This window comes from Microcebus murinus, chromosome 1, assembly GCF_040939455.1.
Source record: "Microcebus murinus isolate Inina chromosome 1, M.murinus_Inina_mat1.0, whole genome shotgun sequence".
In the NCBI taxonomy this organism is placed as follows: domain Eukaryota; kingdom Metazoa; phylum Chordata; class Mammalia; order Primates; family Cheirogaleidae; genus Microcebus; species Microcebus murinus.
In genome coordinates, this window is record NC_134104.1 from 14,428,695 (window position 1) to 14,449,812 (window position 21,118).

General features: G+C 37.2%; 1 protein-coding gene across 6 annotated transcripts in view; it reads left to right on the forward strand.

Annotated features, from left to right (window-relative positions):
• Window positions 1-21,118, forward strand: part of GRIK1 (glutamate ionotropic receptor kainate type subunit 1) — a 383,917-nt gene that overhangs the window by 335,223 nt on the left and 27,576 nt on the right. For all 6 annotated transcript variants that reach the window (XM_020284806.2, XM_012780941.3, XM_012780946.2 and 3 more), the window contains 4 exons: window positions 1,314-1,517; window positions 2,283-2,506; window positions 8,577-8,695; window positions 12,720-12,937. In XM_020284806.2, the coding sequence (XP_020140395.1) occupies window positions 1,314-1,517; window positions 2,283-2,506; window positions 8,577-8,695; window positions 12,720-12,937 (765 nt within the window). The remainder of the gene's footprint in view (window positions 1-1,313; window positions 1,518-2,282; window positions 2,507-8,576; window positions 8,696-12,719; window positions 12,938-21,118) is intronic.

A 21,118-nucleotide genomic window follows, 5' to 3' on the forward strand; every position in this document is an offset into this window, starting at 1 on the left:
CTTCTGGGGCCCAGAAGCTCTGGAGAACTCTCACCTCGGCCCTGGGCAGTGTGGGCTTCCTGATGAGGCTGTTCCCTCTATGCTTATACCTTGCCCCAAAATCTCACCCCACCTCCCTTGGCTCCCTTTGCTCTGCCAACACCTCTGGCAAATAGCCCTTTAATTAACTGCTCTTCAAAAGCCCTGCCTCCTGTTGGAACACTGATCATACACCATCCAGCCACTGGACACCTGTCGGTTGTTTCTTCCTCCTTTTCCTTTCCCAAGGGTGGTGGGAAAGGGGCAGAACTCTCTGAAATCTTCACTTGCAGATATGTCTGCCTTATTTCAGTTCATAAAGTCCAATCAATTTATTTTTGAAATCATTAACTTATAAGGAATTGTTCATCTAAAATGAAAACGCTTGTTCTTCTGGTAATTACTTTCTTTGCAGCTGTATTATGGAAATATAGAGTTTTCTATTGTATTGGCATGACTCAACTATCAGTTTGAAGGTAAACCTACCTATACAGCACATGTCAACAGTAAAATAACTATTATAATTTTATAAAACAAAATGAACTTTCATTCAATCAAATGAGAATTAGTAAGGTTATAGATCCATGATAGTAGAAGTCCATTATTTATAGGATGAGCATTTATTATGTAAGCACATAAGCAAAGAGTGTCCACATGTGAAATTTGAGGTGATTTCATATAAGAAATGGAACCACTGATGATAAAAGATATACAAATGACCTTTGGAATAGGTTACCCTGAAGAAAGTCAACCAAAATAAATAGACAGTAAGCAAATAGTGAAAATGAGATGGAATTTAGATGAGGAAATGAGAATAGTCAGTAGATAGGAAAGTTTGAAGAATAAGAGGAGATATTATTTGGTGATTTAGATTTCTCTTTTTTAAGGTGAGGCTCTTAGACAACAGCCAGGAAGGAGGAAGGTTCATGGGAAGGATGCTTGGGTATAGGCACAGCGGGGAGGCCAGGCATCTGGGCCCCATGGCCCCCTGAGCTTTGCTCTCTTCTCAGACCCATGTCTGAATGTGGCTGTGTCTCTATCACACCGTTCACTCCCAGCTCCACACCCAGCAGGGGATGGAAAAGCTCTCATCCAAAGAAGCAGGAGGAAAAGAAAAAATAATATGTGAAGTGTTCTGTATTTGTAGAGGATGTAGGCAGGAAAGTGGGTGACTGACTTCAGTACTCTCAACTTGTCAAAATCGTTTTAAAATATTTTATACCTTCAGGCTGCCGATGGAGTAAGTTCTTCCTTTCATTATAACAGGGTTTTCATATTTGGTTTGTTTTATTTAGGAAGAGCCCTATGTGATGTATAGGAAATCGGATAAGCCCCTGTATGGAAATGACAGATTTGAAGGATATTGCCTGGATCTGTTGAAAGAATTGTCAAACATCCTGGGTTTTATTTATGATGTTAAACTAGTCCCTGATGGCAAATATGGAGCCCAAAATGACAAAGGAGAGTGGAATGGGATGGTTAAAGAACTCATTGATCATGTAAGCAGAAAAACATTTAATGTGTCTTTTAAATTGCATAATAAGAGGAAGTAAATGAAAAGAGAAAAAAATGGTGTCAGAAGAAATGTTTTCTTTTTTGAATCATAAAAATGGTTTAAAAAAAATTAGAGATGTGCACCATCTGGGAGATGGTCATGCTGGAGACTCAGACTTGTGGGGGGAGAGGGTATAGGGCATTTATTGAAACGTTAAAATCTGTACCCCCCATAATATGCTGAAATAAAAAAAAATTCAAAAAAAAATTAGAAAACAACCTAAAAATGGAGTTTGCTTACTTAGAAAAGCAAGTAAGGGTAAAAATTGACAATAAAAATTTATGGTTCCATCCTTTATACTGAAGAATAAACCTGAGTGATTCTTAAATTAACAATACTAAAGTCTTCAGCTCAGAGAAAAATCTCATGTTGTCAACTATTATGACTGAGTTGTTTGTTCCTTCTTTTTCTCACATGCCTTTTATAAAGACATCCTTCTGCATTTTTTTTCTTCATTTAGTTCCAGAATGATGAATATATGCCTGTGTGTGTGTGTTTTATACTTTTGGTTTCTCTTTGCTGATAAATACTATTTCATAAGCATAACTGTGTAAATGGACTGTTTTTGTATGAGAGCCAATCACCACAGAAGCTGCTTGTGTGAGAAGCATTTGGAGTTGAGAATAGGAATCAGAGGTGCTCAGGAACAATCCAGACTTTTGCTAAAAAGCTAAACTAACCTGACTTGTGTTTTGGACTTGTGTTGCAGAAAGCTGACTTGGCAGTGGCTCCTCTAACCATCACCTACGTGCGGGAGAAAGTCATCGACTTCTCCAAACCGTTTATGACCCTGGGCATCAGCATTCTCTACCGGAAACCCAATGGAACCAACCCAGGCGTCTTCTCCTTCCTCAACCCCCTGTCTCCAGATATTTGGATGTATGTGCTCTTAGCCTGCTTGGGAGTCAGTTGTGTACTCTTTGTGATCGCAAGGTAAGTTCAAGAACTACTGAATTCGTAGCAACAGGTGTAGGTTGGCCTCAGATTTCTGTATGTTCTAGAAGTAGACAAAAATTAAGAACTTTGAAGTGCACTTTTAGTTTTGCCTAATGTTTTATCCTCTCAAGGTTTTCACATAAAAGCCACTCAGTAAATGAATGTCTTCTATTAATAATTATTTGTACAGTTACTTTTAAAAGAGAGTAAGGAAAAAATATTTAGGATTAGTTTAATTTTATCCATATTCCGAGCAAAATAAAATGGTTCTTTATCCATTTTCTCTGAGTTTTATTACAACGAAAGCCATGGCTTACCTAACAAGCCATCTAAAATGTTTTAATAGGAATAATAAAATATTCAAGATATTTAACCCCTGGAACATTTGGATATGCAAAGCAAGAAAAAAGTTAGCTAGGCATTGTCATATCAAATAAAAGACATTGGAATAAAAAGTTTGTGAAATCCTCAGGAATAAAGTAAAATACTTTGAAAATTCTATGAAATTTATTTTCATGAACATTACAGAGTTAACAATGCTAGAAATAAAGCTGAAAGGAAAGACTGCTTATGGATATAGCCTGGAGGCATGAAATGTTTATGCTACCATTATGATGATTCAGTTGAGGTTTAATTTTTTGAGATTTAACTCTATGTTTAACCACTCTGCTCTATACAATTCCTTAAGAGATTTTCATACCTCTTAGTAGATCATATTTTCTAAATACCTTTTATGTTGAATTTGAAACAGCTATTTTATCTTTCTGTTGGCTTAAACATTTGCTATCCCTAGATAAACCGCATAAAAAAATAATTGCTTCTGTATGTTTCCTACTTGTTTTCAATCTTTTCACCTTTCAACAAAACTCAGTGAACTTTTTCCCTAATCAATTTTTGTTTTCCCTCTAGGAATTTCTAAGAGAAATATTTCTTCATGCTAGCTCTTTGTCATTGTCCACTGTCTGGTTTTGATTAATGCCAGGTAACTCTTTCCCTGGTGTAATTATAAAGAAGCTTGGAAAAATAACCAAGGCTGGAAAGGTCTTAAAGATTCACAAGGCAGACATAACCAACCTGAATAAATTGTGCTCTCACATGTGGATATTTATATATTCAACATGAAAGGAATGTTTTGAAATTCTCTACACCTTATAAAATGTAACATTACTAAATCCCAGATTTCATACTTTAAATAGGGACCAAAGCTGTCTTGCCATATGTCTTATTTCAGAAAATAAAATATTGAGAGTATGTATAGTGATATTATCCTCTGATACTTTAATACTCTAGATCAGGGGTCCTCAAACTTTTTAAACAGTGGCCAGTTCCCTGTCCCTCAGACTGTTGGAGGGCCCTTGGAGAGTGCGGTGCACATTCCACACATGCACACTGTGGGCCCGGGACAAGTCAGCTGCTAAGCAGGACAAGTAGCAGAGGCAAAAATACCCGGCAGTCCAGATAAATGTCCCCAGCGGGCCGCATGTGGCCCACGGGCCGTAGTTTGAGTATGCCTGCTGTAGATCAGTGGTTCTCAACTGGGAGAGATTTTGTCCCTGGGGAACATGTGGCAATGTCTGCAAACATTTTTCTTTGGTTGTCACGACTAGGAGTGGTGAGTGCTATTGTTATCAAGTGGATAAAGTACAGGGATGCTGCTAAACATCTAAAAATGTTCAAGATAGTGCCCCCCCCACACACACACAATGAAGAATTACCCACTACAAAATGTCAATAGTGCCAAGATTGAGAAACTATGCTAGAAACAATCAAAGAAAATATTGCTTTGGAAATCAAATTAAGAAAAAATAAATCATTCACCTTTGGAGGTATGTTTCTCATTATTGGCTTCTAAGTAAAGGTAATGTTGCCCTGGAATGACTACCCTAAGGTGAAGTACCCTCTAACAAGCAATCTTGTGTTAATTTGTTGTTGTATGCTCTGCCTAGAGGCCAACACCTGTTGGGTGATATTAGGACCAGTAGAACAATCCAAGCAGAGACGTGAGTTTCCATACATGCCAGTCTGTGGCTCTGTCTAGGCAGTGGTGCTGATGATTAGAACAGGAAAGACAATGTTGATGAGCAAATACGTTATTTATTATAGTGACTTGACCAAAGTAAGTGGGAGAAGAAACATAGCAGCAGCATCTGAAAGTTTCACCAGCACATAGGCTGAGTACCCTTTTACAAAGTAAAAGTGCCCTTTTACACTTGACCTTTTAAGGTACCCTTAAATCACTTTAATTTTGTCATGAGAATATGTCAGAATAGTGTAACATTCAGTGGTTTTCCTCTCTTTGTTTGTCTCTTATACCATAAGCTCTTGGTGACCCAGACCTCTACACTTTCTGACTTTACACATTCTATTTGCACTAAAATAGCAGCACCCTCCAACATACACACACATCAATGCAGTCCACTCAGTATTCCCTATTCACTGACAGTACCATCTATAAACCAGCCCTTCCTTATTTAGCTCATTCTCCTCATCTCCCCTTCCATTGTCTTCTTGCACTGGGTCTTGGTTGGGAGGTGATTAATGCAGACTTGCAAACAGCATGATGATAAAATACACAAAATATAAAAATATAGACAATAACTCTGGAGTTCACAGGTGCACTGTCACGGAGACTGTACTCTCAACTGCATTCACTTTCTCTACACATTGGAATCCATCCCTGCTTCTACTTTATAAAGCCATGAAGTGTATTTCAGAAGTGATTCCCCAAAACAAAATTCTAGCTGAATAGGTGTGCCAATTCATTTCTACTTCCCACTGTGACGGTTTGAGACCCTGAACTCAATCTCTCTGCACCTGTAAGCTAAGATGTAAAATGATTTTTGGTTAGCATCTTAGTAGTCTGTAGTCAAAGCTAGTGACATAGAAATAAAAAAACAGTTAATTGCATAATCATCTTTAGCTCTAGAGAGGCTTTTGCATTTATGTTTTGAAGTATCCTTTTATGTTCTCTTAAAGGGGAAAAATAAAGCTCCATCATTGCATCTAAGCTTAAAAACCATTCACTAACGTGAATTAAATTTATAAAGTTATAGATATTAATGAGTCATATTAAGGAAAATAATATAAAAAATTAATTACTATGACTTTTAATAAGTGTATATGTTGGGTTTTAGCTTTGTAGTTGACATTTTTTCCTACTTTTTGAAAAATATCTAGCACTAAGGAATTATGTCCATCATAAATACAATTTAAATAGACCAAATGTCCTGATAGAATGCCTGCTTACATTTTATGATTTATGTTTATCTTCTTAAAATGGACATTTTTTAAGTTGTCATTTGGCAAAACAATAAATAAATAACAAGCAAAGATACTCTAGAAAGCAAATTCTAAGGTTATGGTACAAACCCAGTCACTGCATTACAAGTTCAGATAGAGCATTTCTTTTGAATGATTTCCCCCTCCTCAATTCAACCCAATGTCCACTCTCAGCCATAAAAGGTTTAATTAGAAAACTTCAGTTTGAGGATCATTTTATGTCTTCCATTCCATTATAAACCTGGCATATATAAACATAAACTCCAAATGACATAGTTTCTAAACACATTTGTCCCTTTCTGTAACATTTTACTAAAGACCAGTATCAATTTCTTGAGAGTCATTTGGGGATAGCAGTTTCAGATTATTAGATGTGTAGGTAATATATTAATCTTTCCCCAGACTGCCTGATGCTGACATTGCTGTCACACTGGCTATTTAAGCAGGTGTTAGGAATTCCAAGCTGAAATATCTACATCCAGGCACAGGTAGGTCTATTGCATTATAAAAAGCCAATGTCTTACAGCACAACATCATGTCATCATTTAATATTCACCAGTCCTCACGCTCCCCAAGTCACTCAGAATCCCGAAGAGAAAGAACCTAAAATATCTCTGCAGAGCAGGCAGAATCACATTGGTATTTAGACAGCTTTTCTTTTTGCCACAAAAAAAAAATTAGATTAATTGCTCACTTATAAGTGCAAAGTATGAAATATGGAAACAAGATGAAGTTAAAAGTAGCATTCCAAGGAGGGAAGTAGTGAGCTCATTAATGGGAGCATATCTAGGGGGAAAATGCCAGAATATCAGGGGGCTGGTGGTTGCCAGGTTTTATGGTCTATTTGGAAAAAAAAAAAAAACCTTCTCTCGAATGCATAAGCCTCCTAATTTGTTGTAATTAATATTTTTAAATTATTGTATGAGTGACAATGATATTGTTTAAGCAACAGCATCTTTACTCTGCATACTGTTTCAATTAGTAGGTTCATTAATACTGGTATTCATTTCTTCAGCTCAGCAAACTACTATGGTTATAAGAGTGTATAAATTCAAAACTTAATTATATTGTTTAAACATTAATTGAAATGCATTGGCATGGCATTGTCAATTAAAGCTCTATTCATAAGCTTTGTAGGAACCTGCACGGTGCACCCTGCAGCTGAGGAGAAGCCACAGTAATGAGTCGGGTTTATCCCATTACAGTGGAATAAACCACAAGGCTGTTTTCCCAGTTCCCCTAAGACTCAATAAGGAGGCACTGTACATTTTCCAGAAGGTGTCCAGGGGTTTGGAGAATGGTTTTTCATTAAGATGAACTGTCTGCCCAGTTCCTTCTGCATAATTCACAGTGTGCCCTGCTCATCGCTTTAGATAATGTATTCACCTCAAGCCCAGTTCTCCCCATTGGACCAGCAACCTGTTATTGTTTACTGCTGAAACCTTATGGCTGGAAAGGGTTCCATATGTTCTCATTGGCTTTACGGTGTTTTAACGCTACTCTAACACTCCTGCTTGCATTCAAAGAACCCAATGGCAAATGGCAAAGCTTCCAGTGCTAAGAATGACTGCATTTGAAATCATTTCCAGATCACTTTGCTGAGTATATGCCAACGCCTCTTTGGAAAAATAAGCACTGCTTGGCAAGATAGCTCCCCAAAATAACCACAGAGCAGGGATATTCTTTGGGCTACATAGGTCAGATAGATGTTTAGAAAATAGGAAAAGAACCAAAAATGTATTCAGTTCCACAGATTTTCATTTTAAGTACCACCACTGCCTCCCACCCCCAAAGATACCTGGATTCCCTTCTCTTTTCAAATAAGGAAATTGAGGCCAGAGAGGTTGAGTAAATTGCTCAAGGTCAACTTCCTAGACTACAGTTGTTTTTCCAGAAAATGTTGCTGCCAGTGGCTCACCACTTGGTAGGTAGACCTAAGATAATGCTGTAGAAAATATGTTACTTACCGAAGCAGTGTTGGTGATTAAGTGACCACAGGCCATAGTTCTGAAAATAATTATATTAAAGACAAATCAATAGCAAATTATGAACTTAAAATTCTCCAGTGAGGCATGCTATGGAGTTAATACTAAGGTACCAGTAGGCCTGGGTCATAATACTTCCAAACTCAAACTTCGTTTTATCATTTAAGGATTATGATATTTTCCCACATATTATCCTAAAAATATCCAATACATCACAAATCCAGTTCTTCTTTTAGTTCCCTAATATTTTGTAGCCTTGCAGCCAGTCCCTTTGATACACTTCAAATTTCCTAGACCACCTAGGTTGCCGCTCAGCATCTATCCATAGAAACCCCTTGAAGGCAAGTCATCCCTCTTCTTTGTGTCTCCCCAAGGACCTAGCAACACGGTATCTTGACACTGTAGTTCCTATGCAACAAGTGTGTGTCTGTCATGCTTATAGCTACTTGGTGGGGTGAATACTTGGGATGAGTGAACCTTTCTTTACAGCTCATCTAGTTGGTTAGTAAACTGGAAATGAATGAGAACTCAGAAGAATTCCGTAGACCTAGATCTGAGGAGAACAATTCCAGCTGACCAATGGGCTTTGCCTAGAAATAAGAAGTCTGGTAAATACCAGTTCCTCAAGGCTCTTTTTTTGCATTTTGTCTGCCAAACCTGTAAGTTTATGAATACGGCCTTTCCTCTTTTGGTGTGAAGCATTCATCATTAACTGTTGAGGTTTCTGCTCTGCTCAGCAGGTTTCGTCGGTGCCCCCATGCGTTTATCTGATATTGACAGACTGTTTCTGTTAACTACCACAGGTTTACACCCTATGAGTGGTATAACCCCCACCCGTGCAACCCTGACTCAGATGTGGTGGAAAACAATTTTACTTTACTAAACAGTTTCTGGTTTGGAGTTGGAGCTCTCATGCAGCAAGGTACCCCGGTTGCCCATGTTTGTCGCACGCATCCCACAGTCTGCTGACAGGCTTTCGTGCTGGTAAACTCCACCGTGAAGCTAGAGGGTAGGCTCAAACACCATCTCAGCAATTTAAAAAAATAGAAACTTGACTTTCTAGCCAGTTCTGGAGACAAAGAAAAAGCAAAAAATATAACCTAAATGGAACTCCCTTGCTGCATATCTAAAACACTTTTATCAAGCAATGAATACAAATTTTCCCCTGGGTAGCAAAGGATAAAGTGCCTTAGAAATTGTTTACAAACTTGCATAGATGGAGATGTCAGTCCTTTCCTTTTTGGCCATAACTCCATAAGCCAGAGGTTTAAAAGGAGTGGAATTTAAATCCTTTGAAGATTAAGTTCACTTATATTCTTCCAATTACTGACAGTACCTAGAACTTCCACCTAATGACCACTCTGACAAACCCTACTGAGATTCATCGTAGCCCCCCCAGTGCCATTTCACACTCTCCCTCAATGGGTAACCATAGCAACAATAAACTGTAGGGGCTGGGAAACTAAAATTCAACCATAGAAATGTGATCTCTTTTATATGTTTTCTATGATTTGGGGGATTTTACTCTGGTTGGGGGGAAGAAAGAAATTGTTTTAAACTTTGGAAAAAATCCATCTCTTTTGTGGATTTTTCTTCAGCTTTGATTCCAGGCATATGGTATAGAAAAACTTCTAAGATTAAATGCATTAATTTAAGAAAATCATAAGTCACAGATGCTGTTGTGTTTAGAGTATCTACTCATTTGACTGCAAGCTGCAAAACACATTGGCAAAGGAAAATTCAACTGGGATATACATTAAACACATTTGCTATTTGGGGGTGGACCCTGAGGTTTCTCATTAGAGAGTTGTTACCATACTACTTGAAATGTTTATATTGTGGGTCTTCAGATTAGAGAGAGAGTCTCTAGTGTGGAAATATCAGATAGTTGAGGAAAGTGAGCAAATCATCTGTTATACAATTAAACACAGTTTGTGTGGGCACTACTAACTAGGCACAGACATCACCTGATTTACTAGAAATCACTTGCATAAAATATATCACAGAGTTATAAATCCTGCAATAAACCCCATTAGAAGCCATATGCTATTTTACCAGTGCATTTAAATTTTAGAATATTTATCTTGAGAAAAATTACTTTCAGAGTAAAGGAGACACCCATCCCTATATCTTGCCATCTCCAGTTTTTAGAATAGGAAAAATATATACATTTAAGTTTCACAAAGCCTGCCGCAGGTCTGTGCAGGTATATGACTGTGACTGCCTTCTGTCGTGTGAGGACACCCACCCCCAAAACTTCTCTTTCATCTTCTGCCTGTTTGGAGTTTACCATCACCCACAGCAAACTGTGGGATGCAGTGTCTGTTAGTTACCACTACCTTGGGTACATGACAGTCAGCCCCAACCAGACTCTGCTTGTCTTCCAAGAAGTTTACAAATATTTGTCAGGTGCAACAAATGTTTCCATGAACAAACTTGTGGTGCTTGTGACTGTTGGTGCATCTGTCTCTAGCATGTGGCCTTGAACATGCTATCCTCTCTTGTTAGCAGAAGCTTGTCACTGTGCTCAATTGGAAACTATTTTGTTTAATTTTTTTTAATGTGATGCTCAGACTTTCTCTTTTCTGCAGAGCGTGAGCAAAGTCTGGATCAGGATTGGCTGTCATGTCTGCCGTAAAAGGCACTAAAGAGACTTCAGCAAGTATTGTCTCTCATCCTGAATATTTTCTAATGATGTTTTACTCTACCTTTATTGCTTTCATAACTTCATCCTCTAGAGTACCAAACTTACACATATCATCTCTACGTGAATGAAGCCATTTCTAAGTAAATCAGTTAACACTGAGAGTCATGAAATTCACACAATTGTGTGGAAATTGAAAACATTAAGAAACATTGAGAAATTTATTAATAACTGTTACCATCTACCAAGGGTTTAAAATGTAATCTCAGTAGGTTTCTATTAATATTTTTATTACATTTTAGGTAACTTCATCCAAAAATATAAACATGCATTTTAAAGTATGAAAGATGGGAATTTATATTATTACATATCAACAGTTGGTTGTTCATCTTCCTGTCCAGTTTTACTGTCATATACTATTAAAACGCAATTATGCAAATGTATAAATAAGCTAAAACCTTATCTTTTCATAAATGAAACCAAATAACATAAGAATAAATTTATAGTAGAAATTCTGTACCTACAAGCTGAGAAAAATATATCTATTAACTGTGTTATTTATTTCCCATGGCTATTTTATGAAATAAACGTCATTTTAATGATAACCAACTAAAGAGCCAAAATAATATCACATTGCCACAAGGCTGCTAGATCAATTAAGTACAAAGATATGAAACAACCTTGGGCATTAAACACACACCCACAGGCATATAAATCCCATTAAACCACAGTATTAAAACAACAGCAGCAAACTATTCCACTAAATCCTTGGAGGCAATTTAATGGGAACCATTATGAATCTGTGTAATATTACACACCCAAATTCAAACAAACAACAGAAGGAAATACAAACTGCACTCAAACCATTTACTTCATTAAAAAGAAATAAAGCACAAAGATACCTAACAGCATTAGGAGAATAGATCTGTTAATTCAAAGCCCAGAAACTCTACTAACCTTGATCTGCTTATCACTAGCCTTGAGCTGGCTTTGATTCATGAGCCATACGTGCATCTGTTTATAGATTAAAACTGAGCATAAGCTCATTTATTGGTAGATTGGTGAACTTCAATTTTCCTTTCCATCTTAAACCATTATAAACTGTAAAACTTTGAAACACCTTATCAGTATAGCTAAAAGATACTGTAGACCAGATATTTGAGCTGCTGTACTTCACTCTTTGGGATTTCAAATTCAGAATGTTTTTCTTCTACTTTTTAACTGGTCACATAAACTCCGTCATAACTTCAGGTTTGTGGAGGAAATGCTAAGTACAGACTGATTGTGAATTTCAGGCAAGTGGACTAGCCAAAATCCATTCACAGATCAGTACAATTGCAGTGAACTCTAATTGGACTTCTCATCCCTTTTAATTCTGCTGCTGGATTTATAGACTTCTACAGCTCAGTTTGACCAAAATTGAGATAAGTCATTTTAAGATGTTTGTCTTTTGTGTAAGTAAACTTAGCCCATGAGCCATTTCTTTTAGAGAGGAAGGTTTTTATTGGTAAATACATTAAGTGCCTCTATGTTATTTTTAAGAAATAATTAGTAACCATCTGAATGACATCTAAAATGTATAATCTTACCAGGAAGGTCTTCTTCCCACCAGAAACAGCCAGTCTTTCAAGTATAAATAAGAAATAGTATTTTCTTTAAGGACAAAATTATGCTTTTCAGGGAATGTATTCTTTTAGCCAAATAAGAATCTACATTAGAAAAAATAATTATAACTGTAAAAGTAACATAAAACTATAAAAAACGATTCATCCATTGTCAAGGATGGCTGTATCTTCATTTTACTTGTAAGATTCCAACGTTTTATTAAAGCACATGTGACAAATGGCATAATATGTAAATCTTTTGAAAGTTTCTCCCATTCCTTAAACTTAAATAGAAATGTTAGCATTTCAAAGCTTTTCATAGTTATACAAAGATGTAGAACATTTACTTCATATTACAAGAGGCATTTAGGCAATAATAAAGGGCCAAAAGCCTTGGAATTGACTTTTCAATTTTCAGCAACTAAAAACTAAATTTTAGGTGTAGAATATCTCAGCATTAAAACCATTTTAATACTGTCAACTGTTGACAAATTACATTTTAACCAGTAGTAATCATTCGTGATTTGAAAGAGGATCATTTAGATTTTTCTCCATTTCCTAGAAAATGCATTTATATTATCTACATACAGGATAGTAAGTCTTTAATGGGCTTATCTTCCTACAATAGTGTTTAACTATAAGTCTTCCCTTTCCTTCTGACTGTGTTTAACACCCTTACTCTGATGATACCATCACAGGATCAGAGCTGATGCCCAAAGCTCTATCGACCAGAATAGTTGGAGGGATATGGTGGTTTTTCACCCTAATCATCATTTCATCCTACACTGCCAATCTGGCTGCCTTCTTGACAGTAGAGAGAATGGAATCCCCCATAGATTCAGCAGATGATCTGGCAAAGCAAACCAAGATAGAATATGGGGCAGTCAGAGATGGATCAACGATGACCTTCTTCAAGGTAAGAGCCTGACAAAGTATTCTCAGCAGTTCACTTATACTGGGGGTACAGAACAATAGGTTACCTTATACTGGGGGTACAGAATAATAGAGCCAATCCAAAAAAATGATATAAAATTTATAAGGACATAATCTTATTATAAAGGACCCCTGTGCTCTTTGCAGTCAACATAAAGCAATTTCTTTGGTCCCCAACCAGCAGTCATTCCCTCTATCCTCAATTTAGTACACTTGGATCAGTATATGCAATATCCTCTCTTGCCTTTACATGAGAAAAAAAAATGCTCCTTTCTGAATATGATTTAACTACCCATTAATTAATCATTCATTTATAGAATCCACAAAATAAAGATTCTTAATCTGAAACTCTGATAACCAGAACACTTGAATATCATTTAATTCTTTTTTTTCTATACTTGATGAGATAGAAACAGATCACAAGAACATGTGTTGATATTGGAATTTGGTTGGAGAATTAAAAACAAAAAAGCCTAGAGGATTCTTGTCTAATATTGTGGTCTGTACCAATGAAGGACAACGTTCCCATCCATGCCTGAAGTTTTCCAGTAACCTGGAATGTCTTCCAAGATACCAAAGGCAAAATTAGGCTGGTGTGGGTTTAATCTCAGTGTCAAGGGCATTTCATTGTTCAGGTCTTTTTAATTACTCAGAGTAATGAAACTTATTTCTACTTTGGTTACAGAGTAAGCCTTAGTACCTTTATTACCAAGTCTCACATACTCTAGTTATCATGAAAAAGAAATGGATTTGAATAGATTCAATAGGTTTAAAGATCATGAAGTTCAGCCCTTTACTTTGCTTGTGAAGAGAACAAGACCTTCAGAAGCTAAATTACCTGCTCAAAGTCGCATACCTGGTCTGTAAACAGTGAAGGGGCTAAAGCCTCTTTTAAAGAAATACTGATGGAGGTCAAAGTGCATGTGAATAAAAGGAAAACAAGAGTTGTAACCAAAATAAAATCTAAAAACACCTTTGTCAAGGTTTCACACTCAGAATACCAAAAATGAAGTTGTCACCCCAGGATTGAGTGGACTGTTTTGACTTATGAAGAATACGAATTTAGAAGCAAAAACTAAGGGTAAGAAAAAAATGGACACTTCTTTGTACAACAATATTTACTGGTTCAAAAAATAGACCTTAATTATGCAGCAAATTTTAATAATTAATAATAACAAATAAAAAGACTTACTTGTATTAAGAATAAACTATACCTAGAGTTTTATTAAAAAGCAGAGTAATGTAAAAGGTTGAATTTACTTTTCCTCTAGGCTAAAAAGAAAGGTTTTAAAACATTCTTTTCATTTTAGAAACTATGTCATTGATTTAATGAATGTATAAAGCATGGTGATTGTTTCTTCCTTGGACAGTGATGTTTTAAAGACAAACGACATTAAATATATGGCTTTCCAAGCTTCTGAAAATATTTTCCTAAAATTAATAGTGTTAAGAGACACAAGTTACCCCAAGCTAGTGATTCACGATTGTTCTTAGCAGAAACCAGGAAAGCCATTTGCAAGGCACATAGGGCAGAAGGACACTACCAAAAGTAGAATTTGGTATATCTGAAAAAAATATCAGAAATGATTTACCTCATTCGCTAATATCAAAGATTTAGGCCAAGTGCCATGGCTCACACCTGTAATCCTAGCACTTTGGGAGGCCAAGGAAGGAGGATTGCTTGAGCCCAGGAGTTTGAGACCAGACTGGGCAACACTAAGACCCCATCTCTACAAAAACATTAAAAAGTTAGCCTTGGTATCATGGCATCTGTAGTCCCAGCTTCTCAGGAGGCTGAGGCAGGAGGATCTCATGAGCCCAGGAGTTGGAGGCTGCAGTGAGCTAACATGATGCCATTGCACTCTAGCCCTGGCAACAGAGAAAGACTCAGTCTCAAAATAAAAAGAGTTAAGGTACTGGGAAATAGGCTACTAGAAAGCAGAGGAGATTCTACTTCCTTCTAGATATACATTATAAATGTAGAAGAGAAAAAGGCTGGACTTCCCTTTGAAAAAGCAGTATATCTGATTTTGCTACTATGCAAAGGGTCTATGTACAGATTAAGTATTTCTTATCTGAAATGCTTAGGACCAGATATGTTTGGGATTTTGGACTTTCTCAGATTTTGAAATATTTGCATATACATAATGACTGACATATTTGGGGTCCCAAGTCAAAACACAAAATTCACTTATATTTCATATGCTCTTTATACCCATAATCTGAAGGTAATTTTATACAAATTTTTTAAAAATTTTGTGCCTGAAACAAAGTTTTCACTGCATTTTGACTGTGACCCATCCCATGAGGTTAGGTATGGAACTTTCTACATGTGGCATCATGTCAATGCTCACAAGGTTTCAGATTTGGGATTTTCAGATTAGGGATACTCAACCTGTATTTACAAAGTGTGTCCCAAACTCATTTTGATTTGTTTTTGCTCATACACCTCTTTAAACATACAGAGTACTCACTCTCATTTTTTCCTGGAAGGCACCTGGGGTGACTGCACTAAGACATGCTTGGATGATGCGCTTCCAGGCAGGCGTGTGCTGCTCTCACCACCGCTGCTCCCTGGGCATTTTTTAAGAGGGCTCTTACTTGCTCCCTGGTCGCGAAAATAGGCACCAAGGAAATCGTTCTTTCAGGTCACCAAACAATGAGGCAATAAGCACCTCAGAAAGAAAGAATGTGATAATACAAACAGCATCGGTGAAAATCACTCCCTGCACTGTGCACTAACCCTGAGCCACACTTTGCATATATGACCTCATTTTATCCTTAAAAAGGATTAAATTGCGACAAGTACTAATATTATCCCTGTGGGTGAGGAAAATGAGGAACAGAGAGGGTGAGTAACTTGCCCCAAAGTTACAAAGCTAGCAAAGGAAGAGCCAAGGTTCAATCAAACTTCAGAGAGTTCTAGAATGTAAGCTCCTTGAGGTTAGAGATATGGTCTGTTTTGTTTTGTTTGCCATTACATCACCAGAACCTAGAACAGTGCATGGCACATAGTAGGCACTCAAAAAACTAAGTTGTCAATGAGTGAACAAATGCAGGAGGGGATTCTATCTGAGAGAGGCAATTCTATCAGAGAGAAAGGGAGAGGGTGAAGGAGGGAGGGAAGGAAGGAGGGCAGGAGCAAGGGAGGAAGAGAGAGGTGGATGGATACATAGAGACCCACATGGGAGAGACATTTGATCTTCACGTTACACGTTAGCTTGTGGCCTGGCAACCATATTTATCAAGAAGGAATTTATTTGCAAAAAGAGAACAAGAACTAAATCCGATTTTGTCTTCCCCTCGAGGCAGGCAAGCTGTCAGAAATCTTCAGAGGGATATGCACACTCAGGGTTCTTAAGCGGGGATTATTCTACAAGGGGAAAAAAAAAAAAAGCTTCAGCCTTTTAGCTCTCGGGGTAGTTCCACCCCGAGTCACTAAGTGACAGCAGTTACGGTCACAAGGATTCAGTCCTGACCAGGCTTCATGTTAATATTTCACCTCTGCTGTGCCATGCGCTTCTCCTTCCCTTTCTCTCTTAATGAAAGACAATAACCATTTCTCGTGGGCTGTAGGATGAAGAAGGAAACCTCCATTCGCCGAATCTAACCCAGCACATTCTGATCTGTTGTTGGCTCAGATTGGTCCCATGTCCACTCAATCAAAAACAAACTTCTAATGAGAAATGTTTTCTCATCACACACAGAGTAACTTAAAGTGTTTTTGTTCCCAGAAAAACACTATCCCTCTGGCAGGACTGAAATGGTAGAAACCTGTCTTTTTACTTTCAATTGAGTCCAGTCGACTTGAACATTTTACAAAGAATGGCCAGTGGCAAGGAGGAAAGGGCTAGAGACATTACCAAAATCCATGATCAAACAAAATATACTAATCCCTCACATTTGGTCTCTGGACCACAAGCAAGGGATGTTCTTAGTGAAATTTCCCCTTGAAAAATGTAGCCAGAAGCTGTTCGCTAAAATTTCAATCAAAACTCACTGACTTTTTCTCCTAGCCCTTGCTATTCTTGCAGTCAACTTAACACCTTAGATTTCAGATTGGGGGTATTCAATTCTCAATATGAAAAATACAAAATTTATGTTTTTTAAGATATCCCAGGTGAGGTTCCAGGTTCACCATCTGAATTCAGGTAGGGCTGGAGGAATAAATTGAGATTTTTAAAGCAAGTGTTAGGTTAAGGTCATACATGTCTGAGACGGGGGAGGCTGTAACAGCTTTCCTTCATTGCATCATGTATGTGTGGAACAACATTGATGATCAAGGACTATATTTACACAAGAGAATAGGATTGAATCATAAATGTAATTCCACATACTTTAATGAAGCTTGAGGTGGGTATCCAGAGATTCTAGCTGAATTTGTCCGTAAAGAAAAGAACAACACTAAGTCTTGTGGCCAAGGTCTCTAAGCTAATGATGCTTATTAAATGTTGCATTTTCACAAGGTCATCAGTCATCTGAGCCTAACAGCCTTAAACACTATGGAAAATATAATAGCCTGTTGGTCAAAGGGTGTGTGTGTTAGTCACCACCAGGCCAATTAGCTGGACAAGGTCAAAGTGAAGCAGAACTTTTCATCAACTTCCCAGGTCCTGTTGGAGATATTTCAGGAAATTCTTCCCTGAATATCAGGGATTTGGCCTTTAATCAATTAATGGGCTGTGTTTATAAGTCAATGTATTAATAATTTAGAACTGCAAAAGGCTCTATTTATGAGAATTTTTCAACAAAATCCCTTTTGTTTTTACTTGGGATAATGCTAATTAATAATCCAATATTAACTATATTGGGTTTCTCTGTTTTATGTTGATGAATTAGTTGGTCCTTTCAATTATTTCAAAAGTCTGAACAGTAAAGGCTTTCCCTGCCCTCCCAACTCCCTGGGACCATCTCCAGCATTTGAGGAGGTAAAAAAGAGATCAGCTGGTTCATGGCCAAGCTCTGTGGATACAACTCAAATACAGCTTCTCTAAGGCCTAGATCATCTATTTCCCTCTTTTCTACCCAAGAAAACTGAAAGCATGACACCCAATTACTTTTCCTTTCATAAACGGGGTACTAACATACTGTTTTTTTCTCTCTCTCTCATAGAAAGTAAAAAATGTACAAAAACTCTGTTCTTTCTCTTTGCTGTAATTCTATTAATTACTTTATGGAATTATGAGATAGTCCAAACTTTGGTCTCACAGTGACAGTGTAGTCAGTCACATTTTTCTCCTAGATGAAGAAAAGATCATCATGAAAATGTCTTAGAACCATTTGAGGCCTGAAAGGAAGGATTTCTCAATGCCCCTTGTGAGCCAACACCTAGGAAGATAGTGATTTTAGCCCATGGTTCAGAGATTAGGAATACCAGCCAAACTTTTCAGGAGATATGACTAACATCAAATGCTGTCATACAAATTAAAAATTAAAACCTACAGTGAAGTGCTTCACATGGCAGGGTCTGGAACCAGACAGCCTGGGTTTAAGTAATGACTCTACTGCTCATTAGCTGTGTAGACCTTGGCAAGTTACCTAAACTCTCTGTACCTTGATTTTCCAGTCTATAAATTGAGGAAAATCTCTAACTCATAAGATTTCTTTAAGAATTTAATGACTTAATATAGGTAATATGCTTACACTACTACTTGGTAAATTGTAAGCAATAAAAAGTTAGATATATAACTCTCACCAACATCATCACCGTTATCATGTAACCCTTGTCTCTAGCTATTAGTCCAATTTTTCAATTCTTTTATTTTATTTTATTATTTATTTTTATTTCAGGATATTATGAGGGTACGAACATTTTGGTTACATTTTATGACTTTACCTCACCCAAGGGGGTTAGAGGCATGCCTTTCCCCTCTATAATGCTCACCATGTCCATTAGTTGTGAGTTTACCCACACCAACCCCCTAATCCCTGGAGAATATTACTACTATGTGAGCACCATAGTGCTGATCAGTTAGTGCCAATCTGATGGTGAGTACATGTGGAGCCTATTCTGTTCTTGTGATACTTCACTTCGGATAATGGGCTCAAGATCTATCCAGGAAAATATAAATGGTACTAGATCACCATTGTTTTTAATAATTAAGTAGTATTCAATTGTATACATATACCATATTTTATTAATCCACTCATGCATTGACAGGCACTTGGGTTATTTCCACATCCTTGCAATAGTGAATTGTGCTGCCATAAACATTCGGGTGCAGATGTCTTTATTACAGAATATCTTTTGCTCTTTGGGGTAAATGCCTAATAGTGCTATTGCTGGATTGAATGGTATTTCTATTTTTAGCTCTTTGAGGTATCCCCAAATTCTTTTCCACAGAGGTTGCACCAATTTGCATTCCCATCAGCAGTGTAAGAGTATATCTGTCTCTCCACATCCTTGCCAGCATTTGTTGTTTTGGGATTTTTTGACATAGGGGTCAGGTGGGTGTTAGGTGATATCTCATTGTGGTTTTTGATTTGCATTTCTCTAATGATTAGAGATGTTGAGCATTTTTTTATATGTTTGCTGGCCATTATTCTGTCTTCTTTTGAAAAGTTTCTGCTCATTTCCTTTGCCATTTATTGATGGGATTGTTTGATTTTTTTCTTGTTGATTTTTTTAATATTTAAAAATTGTTTGATCTTTGTTAAGCTTCCTTGCTGTCTGTAATCTCTGCAATGTGTGTCTTCTGCTGAAAGTCAGAAATGTCCAGAGGAAGTGTTAGTGCCCAAGATCTCATAGACTTTTGGAGACCTAGCCAGACAAAGACCCTGGGCTTTGGGAGCCCTTCATGAGCACATATACTGCATTTGCAGAAGAACCACTTCCCAGAAGGTAGGTAGGCAACAGATGGTGAGGCTGCCCTTAGAATTCAGCCAAGGAGCAGAGTGAGGCAGTTCAGTTTAATACAGCTTAATTTATATATTTCCCAGAATCCCAATTGGATAGCACTGAGGTCATCGCTTTTAAGAGATAGGAGGGGACAAGTTATAAAATCATGTGCAAGGCTTGACTATCTGAACACCAACAGAGAGATAAGATGCATGAATACCTGTTAAATACAATGCAACATGTAGCTAGGCATCATGCATTGTGCAGGCAGGAAGTGATGGCATGGTGGCTTCAAAAGCATTCCTTGTGAGTCAAATTGGCTATGAAATACTCATGTAAGAAATACTTCTCAGTGGACGTTTGCCTTGTAACAAATCACCATCCTCGAAGACTCAAGCCAGAGGATTACATAGATTATATCATGATTCAGTCTAAAATGACTTGGATAAAATAGGTTTTAAAACATCATAACGGACTTGTCATTTCTGGCTTTCATGGTCTAGGGACTTTGGACCAGCTGTGGGAATAAGGGACTCTCTGACCTTTATAATCTTCCAGGGAGTGGTTAGGTGCTGTCATCAGCCCAAAAGACATTTCAAGGAAGTTACTGAGCACTGCAGCAGTGGAACTGAAGCAGTGAGCCATTGTGGGGAGGCAGATTTCAGACAGAAATAACCATTTCAGGAAGCACAAGATGAAAGACATTTCTCAAAGTACTCTGCATAGGAAGGCACTCTTCACATAGGAGTTACTAGCTTGTGTTTGAAAAATACAGCTAATTTTATCATCAACGTCAGAAATGTTAGATCTCTGTAGGTTAAAAATGTATTTGTTTGGGAAGAAATCCATGAGGTCAATTTAAGTTAACCTTTTTCAAAGGCTGATGTGTTGCCTGTAATGGACCTATCTTTAACACCAGACAGAAGAAAAACATGAAAAATATTTTAGGAAAGGTGTTTAAATCCCACTGAGGGGATTTTCTAAAAGGAATACATGAATTTTTAAAACCTGGGAGAATTATCAAGTGCCATAGCTTTCTATTAACTCCAGATAAGAGCATAATTGACTGCAATATTCTTTTATACACATTTGAAAGAGGATCCTCACTTCTCTGTAAATATTTTCTTCTGATAGTCTTCCTTCAAGTGACTTTGTAAATTAAATCATATTTTAAAATAGCATGAGAATTTATTAATTAATGAAATAATATATTAATCATGTGTTAAAAGAAATTATTGTTTTTAAAGCAACTATTCACCTCTGGTGTACCTGTTTCACAAATGTGAATTTTTAGATACATGATTTCTATGTCTTTGGTTGATTTCT